Source organism: Ipomoea nil, unplaced genomic scaffold (assembly GCF_001879475.1).
Source record: "Ipomoea nil cultivar Tokyo-kokei standard unplaced genomic scaffold, Asagao_1.1 scaffold3069, whole genome shotgun sequence".
NCBI lineage: Eukaryota > Viridiplantae > Streptophyta > Magnoliopsida > Solanales > Convolvulaceae > Ipomoea > Ipomoea nil.
This window is the reverse complement of record NW_017619497.1, coordinates 7,464,367-7,476,870: the sequence shown is the minus strand read 5'-3', so window position 1 is coordinate 7,476,870 and position 12,504 is coordinate 7,464,367. Positions and strand designations below refer to the sequence as shown.

Below are 12,504 nucleotides of genomic sequence, written 5' to 3'. Positions count from 1 at the left end.
TTATTAGCTCTTTGTGTTTCAAAAAAAAAAAAGTTATTTAATTTTTAAAAGTTAATTAAACAATTTAGTATATCAATCAAAATTTAAAAAAAAATGATAATGATCTGTAATAGCATGTCGGTAGAGTTCCGACAACCTCAGAAAAAATTAGTATGTCACTTTCTTCAGCGGAGAAGGTGACCACTGATTGTCTTTCACGTCGGAGAAGGCGACCAACCGGTTACCTTTGACCTGCAAGAAAGGTGACTTGTTGGTCACCTTCTTCAAAGAAGGTAACTAGTGAACGAACAGTCGCCAATTTTTTTTTTCGGAGGTACATTGCCTGATTGTCTTCCACGTCAAAGAAGGCAATCAACCGATCACCTTTGACCTGCAGGAAAGGTGACTTGTTGGTCGCCTTCTTCAAAGAATGTCACTAGCAAACGAACGGTCGCCAATTTTTTTCGGAGGTACATTGCCTAATTGTCTTCCACGTCGGAGAAGGCGACCGACCGATCACTTTTGACCTGCAAGAAAGGTGACTTGTTGGTCACCTTCTTCAAAGAAGGTAACTAGCGAACGAACAGTCGCCAATTTTTTTCGGAGGTACATTGCCTGATTGTCTTCCACATCGGAGAAGGCGACCAACCGGTCACCTTTGACCTGCAAAAACGTGACTTGTTGGTCGCCTTCTTCAAAGAAGGTAACTAGCGAACGAATAGTGATTGTCTTTTCCACGTCGGAGAAGGCGACCAACCGGTCACCTTTGACTTGCAAAAAAGGTGACTTGTTGGTCGCCTTCTTCAAAGAAGGTAACTAGCGATTAGCAAACGAACGGTCGCCAATTTCTTTCGGAGGTACATTGTCTGACTCTAACGACCTACTATTACAAATCATTATTGATGTGCTTAATTACAACTTTTATAAGTTCAAAAATTTAATTAACTTCTCATATAAAATTCGAAGGTGTATTTGACTCATTTCCCCCTTTTTTTGCTCAAGTTGTGTCAAGAGTAACAATTTAATTTGATACTCTGGTCAGGCTTAGTGAATATATTGTTATTTGTAATCCTGCATTATAAACTAATTAACCCAAAAACTTAAAACAATTTTAATAATTAAAACTATTATTAATGATAACCCAAAGCTTCCATTTGAACAAGTATTTCAAGGGAGCAACTATAAGAGCACACTGAAGATTGTTCTGAAGAAGGGATAGGAAATCTCGACTGCTTCTACGAGTGTTAGAATTGAAAGATTGTGTTTGTTCGTATACAAGAAATGGGGAGAAACAAGTAAAAGAATCAAAAATATAACCATAATTACAAGATTGAAGGATTCAAAGGAAGACGCAGAATATACAGATCCTATCATACTATGAAAAAAAAAAAGGATCGTTTCTCGCGATCTGTGCTTGTTATCCTTGCGCGGGGACCATGCTAATCGCGGTATTAGTTCACGGGATCCTACACGATTCGATGACCTCGAGCACTGCAGAGTGAGTCTCCGGGGAGATCATGTTCAGTGAGAGATGAAAATCCTGGATTGACATTGCAAGAAATAGGGTAAGACATTCGAAAGGCGATGAAATTTTAATTTCGGGAGGGAGGCGTAAATTCACTTACCACAAATCTCTCCAACACGGGGACGAGAACAGCCAAGCTCCGATCAGGAAGACATTTGGCGATTGAGTTGCGGGTGCTCTTACTGATATAAACAAAGAGATTCACAATGAGAAAATATTCACCCCGGTTGGTGGGGGTGGAGTAATATCGCGAAACTACATCTCACCTTTCGGTTGAAAGAAATGCGAGGAGGAGAGCTGCATACGCTTCTACAATCATTTTTTCGGCTTCTTTCTCCCCCTTTAATAGAGCTTCTTCGTCATCCTGTACAGTGCAACAGTATAACCTTTTCACATTAGCCGGGGAACAGTTACATGACGGATTGACGTAAATAATTACGGTTCTGTCCAAGGGTGTGCACTGGGTAAACCCCAGCTAATGACACTAGCCGGCAAAAGACCAACAAGGAAGTAAACCAACCTAGGCCCGCCAATAGTTGACCGGCTCAAACCAAGAAGGCCAATAAGCCGTTCCCACCGGGAGTCAAACTTGGAACCTTGTGGTTACCGAGCCAACAACCTGACCAACTTGGCCGGGGTTGCCCCCAATTCTACAATCCAATCTTGAATACTAGCACGTATAAATTAGGGCAAAGTGAAATCAACTCACCCAAGTCAATTGTCCTTCTCCAGCAGCTTCACCTGCTCCTTGATTAGCCAAAAAGATAGAGCACAATAATGGAATCACATCTGTACAATTCTCCTTCAAACCTTCCATGCCGGGCAACGAAACACTAGCAGCTGCAAGCCTTGATCTAGATTTAAAAAATAAATTAAAAAATTTAAAATTTATAAAAATTAAAAAAAAAAAAAAAAAAAAAAAAAAAAAAAAGGTGCTCTTTAGGCATTATAATCTTAAAAAACAGTTAAAGAAGTTATAATAGAACCATGATAATCAAACAGACACAAGATGATAAATCAAGGTCAAAGAAAAGGGGGCCAATGCAAATTACTACAGAAAGAAGTCATCACAAGCAGGCCTTTGTTAACAGCTCGAGTGCTCGACACATTGAGAAAATATTTACCTGTTGCGTGTATCCTTCTCTACCAAATTCACAAGCAAACCCAAAATAGCAACAAGAAAATCGAGCTCTTGATCACTGAGAGTACTTTCAATTTGCTTGATGTCTGATTTAGATGAAAAACCGCACTCCACGTTTGAACCGAAGGAGGGAAAATGACCAGCAATCAAACAAGACAAGGTTTCTAGACCTCCACATGAAGCAATTTGTTCACAGCCGATGGGGTTGTCATTTGTTAAGTTCATTAAAACCTGTCAATCAAAAAGAAAAAAATCATGCATGAAACTCGATTTTCACTTTCTTTATGGAATTGGTAGGACACAGTTCACAAGGCCTCCACACTACTCAGAGTCTCAGAGTATAAAGGAAGATAAATAAGCATTAAGCAAGCAAGAAAATTACTTTAACAGCTGTAAGAAGGCAATCTGCCAGAAGGTTGGACATTTCTTCATCAGCAACAGATGAACAAGAAGCCTCACAAGAACTACTGGTATTATTGTTATTTGACTCTTGTTGGCTCAGCCCCAATAGAGACTGAGTTGGTCTGTCTTCACGTACATGAACTGTTGCCCTACCATTTTGAGCCCGAGACACTTTTTTCTTTCCAGACAGTACATCCCATTTAGAGGGTTCAACGTCATCCTCATCAAAGGCAAAAGGATCTTCGGTATCATCCATAAGTTCAAGCTTCTGCTCCTTAATGCTTCCACCAAAGGCAAAAGGATCTTGAGTATTTACTTTTGCTATGTTCTTATTTTTTCCAGAATTAATACGGCCAGAGCTTCCACTGCATGACCCAGATGTAGAGGAGTCGATTCTTGTTTTCAACCACCAAGAATCAGTAGCGCTAGTGGTTGTACCTTCCAAAATAGATTTAGAAGAACCTAGTTGATCAGACATCAACTGTTCATCAGTTTGAGATTCAGTAAACCACTTCGAGGAAAAGGCCCCCTCACTACTCACGGAGGAAATGATAGAAAAGATCTCCTTGCTGTCTACAACATTTTCAAAAAAAATATATATATATATCATTTGAAAATTTTGAGGTAAATGTCATTTTGCATATTAAGTAATGAAAATAATACGAGTACTACTTTTACCCAGTAGCTATGCCAAAATAATTCAATGAACTTTAAATGTAAATAGTAGGCTGAATTCTATAGACTCTATAATATAATTTTCAACACTAACATAACATGTGATTTGCTGCACATATATAACAAAATTGACTCTGGTATGGAAGATGATAAAACCAGACTTTCCGAAATATTAAACTCAGTACCTTTGTCATCAACTATTGAAGTTGACTTTGACGCATTGCCAATCCTATCACAAAGTTCAGAAATCTTTTCATCCTGAAAACTTTCTGAAGAACGTCTACGTAAGGAAGCACCTAGATAAAAATTAAACAAAAAAATTAATCAGACAAAACCAAAGCAGAAGGCAGATACCGCCAAAGTATAAAGCAAGAAAAAGGGCTTAACATCTATACCTGACAGAATCCTAATGACACTTAAAATGAGCTTTGTGAAAGATCTAGGGGAACGCAGACTATCGAGCTTTCCTTTCATTTGCAGCAAGTGGTTCTACAACAAAAGGGGTGAAGTAACAAAGGTTAAACTAGCCTTGAGCAATTCATTAATATAAAAAATATTGTTTCAAACATAGAGATGGTATATAAGAGTTATTTTCTATAGCCTCCTTACCTGATTATCCATACTAAGGAATGTGGCATTTTCCATGATCTTCAGACACTTTAAAAGCAGAACCAGGCTTTCTAAGCCAGTAGTACCTTTTGAATCCAGAAAGGAAGATGAATTCTCCTCCAAACATCCCTGCAAAAAATATATAAATAAATACACATGCATCTCATTCAAGCACTTCATCCCTGCCAAACAAATGCACTTATCTTCATGCAGTCTATGAAAAATGATAACCACCAAAAGCCCAGTGATTGTGTTCAACGAAAACAAAGTACAGGTCAAACCTCCAAAACTGAATGACAATTCCTTGCCACTTCAAAAACTGCATCAAGTCCTCCGAGCTCTCTCAACTTTTCTTTGAAGGTGCCTCCACTTTTCCGCACAGTGCCAGAGGTGTCTGTGATTTCCATAATAGATTTACGCATTTAACTGATGAACTAAGATATCATGATTCAAACAAAAGCATCAAAGTTCAAACAAAATATTATACACATCAAAACAATTTTTTTGCAGAGAGGATGAACATCCAGATACTTTATGAAAGATCCATCCTAAACCCATACAGAGAGTCACCGCTGTTATTTAAGGAGAAACTGAAGCAAGAATAATAATGTTTGTGATGCTGGAAATTTTTTAAACACTGAACAGGTTTGAGAACATCTTACAAAACCAGCAATCAATAGCACAGCATGAACTAAAAGACATGACTTCAATGCATGCAGAATTGCATGATAAGAAAAATACTAACAGTAAATTTATGAACAAAATTCATCCTAAAGAAACTCAAGTTCAGATAGCATCCATATTCAGAAGTGTTGGAAAGTCAAGAAAAAATTCCTGAGTTTAGGGATTTTGTCAGTCAACATACCATTAACTTATTTACTTGGATTCTGTCATCCAGATTATATATATTGTACTCTTTCCTATTAAATAATGGACAAGAAGCATTACTTATTAAATAAATAAATAAAACTTCTGTTTTCAAGAAGCTATTAAATAAACTTCCACAGACATACATGATTACAACGGTAAAGGAAAATTACTTAAAATGAATAGAATAGGAATAGATAAAACATGCATGACATACAACATAGTGGACATCATACCTTCAATGGAAATTGTAGATAGGCAAGCCTTCTCCATTGTCAACAAACTAATCCATTTTGGATTAAGTTCTGGTTTCTGAGCTCTGTTATTGTCACCCGTGGGCTTCATTTCCTTGCAATTGACAAGAACTTCCTGAACCTTTAGCATAATAGAATTTGTGGTAGAATCAGCTCCTTTTGCCAAATCTTGGGAAATATCAGCATCTAAGCGTATTGCGAGAAGCTTGCTACCAATTGTCTGTGTCTTTGCTACAGAAACATCAGACTTAACTGGTTTCAGCAATTTAATCAGAAAGCAAATGCAGCCTGGAGAATCTAGAAAATGGTCGTCTCGTCCCTGCAAAGTGATATTTAGAGGAGTTAAAATCTAAAGAAAGGTGGGACAAATCTTGCAGGTAATCAGATTGACGTTTTGCTTGGAAATGAAACATGTCCTTTTATAAGACCATGAATGTGGAAAATATGTGAGAAAAACATGAGTTATTTGCACTGATATTGTATTGTGCATGATTTATTAATACCATAATACTAAAACCAGCAGATCCATATAGGAATGGTCTTCTAACCTTTAGCATTATTTTTCACAGTGAATCTTCTTCCACAAATATCCCCACCCCTTTTAAAAAACCTCTAATTTCGTAATTCTTGCTTGTGTTAAAGAATAAGACTCTGCTGGTAAAATGTTATGATTTTTAGAAGATCCAAGTGTAGCGTTCATTTAACTTTTAAAGGAAAAAGACATATAAATGTAACTTACATCACTGGTGAAAATGTAGAACAGAGCTGCAGCAGCAAGGTTGCTTGATGAATCATCAGAGGAGAGCCCCACAACAGCATCAACAATTGTCTTGGCCATCCTGAAACATGAAGCAAGATAAGGGAACAAGGATTTGAAAACTAGATCTCCACAACTTGGCCAGAGTACAGGACCTATACATATACAAGCTTATCCAAAGGCATACAAGGAATTAAAAAACCCTCTGCTTCACTGCTTTCCTCAAGAATTAGAACATATGGCTAAGCCCCATAAGTTTATGTAAGTGAAAATTGTAACAGTTGTATCTAATGAGTGATGGATGCTCTCAATACTATACTACTTGGCCATCCAAAAAACACTAGAATACAAGTACCAAAGAGGAAATGAAAAGAAACATCTATCAGAGAGGAAATTTATCAAAGTTCAAATATGAATAAATTCTAAAATTAATTATATTTGTTAACTACACTGAGTAGTGAGTACTTCTTCAAGAGACCTAAATATTAGGGAAATACAATATGATTTAGTCAAGGGAACCTATGGATATCTGTTCTCCTACCGATTTTGATTCAAGAAGAATTTCAAATTCAAATTCATATAGTCACAAGATTCCCAAGAACGAGTTCTTTGATCAGAAAAAACCCAAGAAACTTCAAGGACAACAGCATTTGATGGGAAGAACACTTGTGCAATAGAAATAAATCAAAGTTTTGGGAAATATTTAAACTTAGTAAAGTGCAAAATTCACATACCCATGAGCTCTCAAAAGCCTGCGCTGCTGAATCGAACCACATATGGATAGCAAGGATAACAGACTTGCTCTTCTGATCCTCACAGGCTGCCCCTTTCTCAAACCATCCAAAGCAAAATTCACCTCATCAAGGTTCTCCATCATCTCACCATACTCTTGGGTCTCCATTAACGTGGCCGCAATTGATGCTGACTCCTCTTGTTTAACCTTTTTACTCATTTTCTTCTTCTGCAAAGCCCCATTTTCCTTCCCCTTCTTCCCAGTCTTCGCCTTCTTTGGTTTCCCAAAAGCCCCACCAAAATCCCCACTATCCCTATCACTTCTCGGCGGTAAAATCATCACTTCATCCGACTCCTGCGACGAATTCAAGCTGTAGGGATCCCAATCAAACACCTTCATCTTCTTCTTGGATTTCCAGCAGTGTCCATTCCGATCCTCAAAATCCCCATCCCCATCGCCCTCCTTCCCCGAGGGCAAGATTGCCAATCCAGGGCACTCCTGAGACGATCCAATACCGTATGGATCTGAATTATTTAACGACGATGCCCAGTGGCCGGAGTCTTGGGATGAAAACGTAAAATTGTAAACATCCTGTGGACTTTCTTGAGGCGAATCCCCATCCTCAAATCCATCTCCACCATCTGAATAACCCCGGCTCCGCCGGCCGTAAGTTCGAACTATCATCGTTCCGGCAACGGAGAATTTCAAAATTTCTTCGATGCGAACTGAAAGAACCACTCCCCAACAGCAAAAAAGGCGACGCTTTTGGGAGAATAAATCCAAAATTGAAGTGAAATTAGGGTTTCTTGAAGGCTTTCATGGCGACCCTCGCTATGCCTTTCACAGTGGTTTGAAATATACGAAAACGAAGATCAGAGCTGGTGAAAGGTATTTAGGTTTTGCTTTCTCAATTAATTTAATGGGATTAATTATATTCGTTAAATTTGAAGTTATGAAATTACGGTTCTGTCCAGTGTTTGAACTAGCACGCAGGTAGATCTGGACCGTTGATGTTGAATAGACGTTGGAGATTCCGATCTTCTGTTATCTGAAATTGGAAATACGTTTGGATATTTGGTGTGAGGAGCATGTACCGTGTAGCCAGTCGCGTAGAGAACGCGATGACGTGGCAGTTCTACGACCCTTGATCTCAGATCTAATATTTTTACTGCATTTCAATCAAGACTCCAAGGTTTTGCGTGTGTCTAGTTTAGACCCCACCTACCTTGTATATTCAAAAAATAATAAAAATAAATTTGGCGTTAAAACTCTTCTTGATCCAATTCATCACATAATTTAAGTGATTTTAGTTTCGTCAGATTAATTCTAAGTCCACATGACTCTGCCTCTAAATATATGAGTAAAATTTATGTTAGTGCTTTGAGTAATGACGATAAACCATTTATTATCCAAAAAAATTCTCCTCAACTCATAACTTCCTACCCTTAAAGTTAACTAAATCAATAAATCGCTGGATATACTGTAACAGCTAGTGGAACATGATCCGAATGTTTTTACCTACAAAAGGAACCTATTATCCACGTGGGGTTCGGATATGAACTCTTCACCATACGGCTATCAGTCCTAACAGGCATTGCTTTCATTCATCCCTTCAATTATTAGTTTATATATTGTGACGACGCTCTTACCTTGTATAAGGTCATAGTAAATGAGTAAATCACAAAATATATTTTATCTAGTGTCTTTAACAACTCAAATCTATATTGCTATCTATCATGAAAGCAATATGATTCAAACCACTGAAACCAGCACACTGTAATTACTAGTACAATACGTTTTAATCATTTATTAAATTGATCAACTAATTGAATTGTGTTTAAAAAAAAAAATAAAATTGAATTGTGCTTTGGGCAAGCAGCCAGTCTTCTAAGCCCAATTTTCTTATAAGCTGGCTTTATGTATTGGGCCTGTTCACTGGGCTGGTTTGTGACTTTTGTGAAAGTTTATACACCAATTGGGTTGGAAGCCCAATCCAGACTTGTTCAATAAAATTGATTTTATTTCTTAATTCTTTTTCTGAAAATAAAATATAACTCATATTGAATGTTGCTATCCAACTGGACAAATTATTGTCTGTACCATGATTCACATAGCACTGTGTGAATTATAACAAAAAAAATTACATTTTTAATATACTAAAAGTACATTATTCATGTATTAGATGTACATTATACAAAATAATGTACTTTCAGTACTTAAATAATATATTTTTCATGAATACAATTTACATTTTTAATATACTAAAAGTACATTATTTGTATATAGTATGGTCAACACAATAATGATTGATCGAACAATAGTTATACCGTGAGCATTCAGTATGTAAATTGTGTATTTTGAACCCGGATTTGCCATTATCCTTTCCTTCCTGTCAAAATCTTCTGTTTTAAATTTTGTATCACTCTTTTTTCTCACTGCCATTCTGCAATTCCATTGATTCTAGAGGACATATGAATGCATGGAATGAGGAAAAAAAAACATACAAAATTAATAGAACTATAGAGGAAAAATCTGTCACAGAACCATGGACAATTGCCAAATCATAGTATAACAAAACTCTATTCTATACTCATTTCTGTAAATTGAAGATACCATCAAGATTCTGCACTATCATTACCTAGGGATCACCTCAGTGATTGGAAGGGTAATAGAACTCCCATGGTAACTAGTAGACGTTTCGGTTAGTCTTTGTTTCAAGAGCAAGGCGGCGACAGGCTTGTCGTCGTCTGAAGTCTGGAACAAGCTAGGCGGCCGGAGTTCCTTCTCGTTTAGCTGAACGTCTCTCGTGAGCATGTCGATGACCTGGCTCATCGTTGGCCGACGGCTCGCACTTGCTTGGGTGCAGAGAAGGGCCACCTTCATGTACTTCAACACTTCCTCCTTGGGAAATCTCTCCACCTCTGAATCCACCAGCTCCAACATGTTCCCCTCGTCATACAAGTTCCATGCCTGTTTGACTAAACGGTTATTCAGGGCCAGGCCAGACTAAAAGATTGAATCTAATCAATTAGCTAGTCTAACTCATGTCCTTATAAACTCATATGTTATCTCTTATATTTTCAATGTGGGGCTCTGTGCACGGCCAGATCCAAATGTGCAGTTATTCGCGAATGATTACTTCTTACCCACCCGTTCGAGAAGGGCTTTCTGTTGTCCTCCCCAGTTCATGCTCGAGCTGCTCCTCCCGCTCACAACTTCAAGTATTAGGACACCAAAGCTGTAGACATCGGCCTTCATTGTCAACTGACCAGCTAATACATACTCGGGTGCCAGATAGCCACTACACGGAGAAAAACGAATGTATAATGTGTCAGAAATAAGAATGGCATCTTAATATTGAAAAAAACGAAGATGCATACACAAGAACCCGGTTTCGAGTGCAACTCGAGCAGGGAGTTACCATGTTCCTGCTATTTGCGTGCTGATGTGGGTGATATTATCTGGGAAAAGCTTAGCCAGTCCAAAGTCCCCTATCTTCGGGGTATAATCCTTGTCGAGTAATATATTACTAGCCTTAATGTCCCTGTGCACGATATGCGGTTCGACTTCTTCATGAAGATAAGCGAGACCCCTTGCAGTGCCTACGCAAATCGCAGCTCTGGTGTGCCATTCCAATTTCACAGCCCCGCTTTGACCTGCAAACATAAGCGCTGTTTTTAGTACTGTTTTTGTTGCATACTATGAACTCGGTTTTCAGTTGTCACCACTTACCAAACAACACTCGATCGAGGCTCCTGTTTTCCAAATATTCATAGACCAAGATCCGGTTGTTTTCATGAACACAGCAGCCAATCAGCTCAACCAGATTCGAGTGTCTGGCATTCGATACGGTTTCAATCTCTGTCAGAAACTCGCGAATTCCTTGCTTCGATTGAGCAGACAATGCCTTCACAGCAACTTGTCGCCCGTTTTTTAAGGTTCCCTTTGAAATAGTTAAGAATTAGAGACATGTAACTATGTAAGCAGTTGCATAGCCAGCCATTATAGTCACTTAAAAGACATATTACCAATATGCTGACATACAAATTTTGCTATGCATAATAAAGGAAATATTGCAAACTGGGTAGTATTTGGCTACTTCAGGAATCAACATATTAACAGAGGGATCATGGATAAGAATCTAGAAAGAACAATAACCTTGTAAAGGGATAAGGAATCAACATAACAGCCTGCCAAGGAATTTTGACAGCCTATTTAGGTAGGGGTGAATTTTGAAAATAACAGCCTGCCAAGGAACGGGTTTTTTCGCCTGGCCCTGCGGGCCCACCTCAACCCGTCAGCCCGTATTGACAGCATACACAGATTTGAAACCAGAGTACGTGCAGATCAGAAGTGATCATAATACGATAAATTGATAACAGGAGAACACAACAACAGAGAATTGTACCTTGTAAACTGTCCCAAAACCTCCTCTCCCAATCTTATTAACCTGTCCGAAGTTATTCGTCGCAGTTCTTAACTCATCATACGAGAAATTTCTCGTCCTTGCAATCGAGTTATCTGTGAAACCATAAAATTAAAGCAAAAAGTAAACTTCCCGACAAGAAGACCGGCAACTAAATCCCATTATTTTGCCAGGAAGAAATTAAACTAACCTCCAGCGTCGAATGATTCTTGCTGGGCCAAATTTCCCGTCCTATTGCGGCGCACGCTCGATGCACCAAAGCAGGTACAACTCATTACGTTAATACAGCAAAAAAACTACCGATTCTGATCACACATTCGACATGAACACAACGAAAAAAAACCGTGAAGAGCTAAATTTTCCTCTGCGTTCGAGGTTGTCGTGATTGGAGTTGAATTATGTATATCTGTCTGAAATGAAAGGTGGAATTTGAAGACTTTGAGGTTGACAAGGCGACAGTGACCTCGTGTACTGGATTGCAATTTGCAGCACTTCAGGGGGTGTGTGATCGCAGTTTTGCGGTTGTGACAAAAGAGGAGTCGTCGTTAGTTAGTTGTTTGCGTGTAGCTAATAATGAGTCATTCAATCTTCTGTACTTATCATTCATTAATAATCATACTTTATTACAATTTTTCTTACAATTTTTATTTCATACCATTACATTTTAATTTTAAAAACTAATTCTAAACTCCCATATTTTTTTTGAGTCATTTATTCTGTGTGAGAGTCTTCATCGCTCATGATGAATTTTGTGAATATAGAACCATGGAGTTAAACCTCACAAAATTTATTATAACTTAAACACTCATCATAAATTGTATCGTATCGTATCGTATTATATATTATATATAAAACAAATTTTAGTTTTTTTAGAAGTTTCTTTTTCTTACATTTCATTAGAGTTATATATTTTCATTTGAAAATTATATTTATTTATTGGAAGAAGTTCGAGATACATCCCATTTTTCTCTTGTTTATTTTGTTTCTCATTTTTTATCTTCTATTTTGACTCTGTTTGGCAGAACTTATTTAGGAGCTTATAGCTTATTTTAAGTTACTAATAAGCTTTAAGCTCTGTTGGATAATGTTTCCAAAATAAGCTCCTAGCTTAAAATAAGAGCTTATTTTGGAATAAT

The 12,504-nt window shown here is 37.7% G+C and overlaps 2 protein-coding genes across 3 annotated transcripts; both read right to left on the bottom strand.

The window, feature by feature from the left end:
• Positions 1-1,088: 1,088 nt before the first annotated feature.
• LOC109165564 lies at positions 1,089-7,837 on the bottom strand. The gene is made up of 13 exons (XM_019314388.1): positions 6,944-7,837; positions 6,192-6,291; positions 5,435-5,771; positions 4,613-4,725; positions 4,332-4,460; positions 4,118-4,211; positions 3,908-4,018; positions 3,028-3,620; positions 2,629-2,876; positions 2,214-2,358; positions 1,771-1,868; positions 1,605-1,686; positions 1,089-1,519 (listed from the first exon to the last, which is right to left on the bottom strand). Exons 1-13 carry the CDS (start codon positions 7,624-7,626, stop codon positions 1,436-1,438), a joined length of 2,817 nt encoding a protein of 938 aa, XP_019169933.1. The 5' UTR covers positions 7,627-7,837; the 3' UTR covers positions 1,089-1,435.
• Positions 7,838-9,430: 1,593 nt separating this feature from the next.
• Positions 9,431-11,818, bottom strand: LOC109165565 (putative serine/threonine-protein kinase). Of its 2 annotated transcripts, none has more exons than XM_019314390.1 (6): positions 11,559-11,818; positions 11,351-11,463; positions 10,675-10,885; positions 10,364-10,598; positions 10,089-10,243; positions 9,431-9,912 (listed from the first exon to the last, which is right to left on the bottom strand). In XM_019314390.1, the coding sequence occupies exons 1-6, from the start codon at positions 11,641-11,643 to the stop codon at positions 9,896-9,898; spliced, it is 816 nt and encodes a 271-aa protein (XP_019169935.1). In that variant the 5' UTR covers positions 11,644-11,818; the 3' UTR covers positions 9,431-9,895. The 2 variants fall into 2 exon arrangements, with proteins under 2 accessions (XP_019169935.1, XP_019169934.1); XM_019314389.1 differs by having other exon boundaries at positions 10,093-10,243.
• Positions 11,819-12,504: the final 686 nt, after the last annotated feature.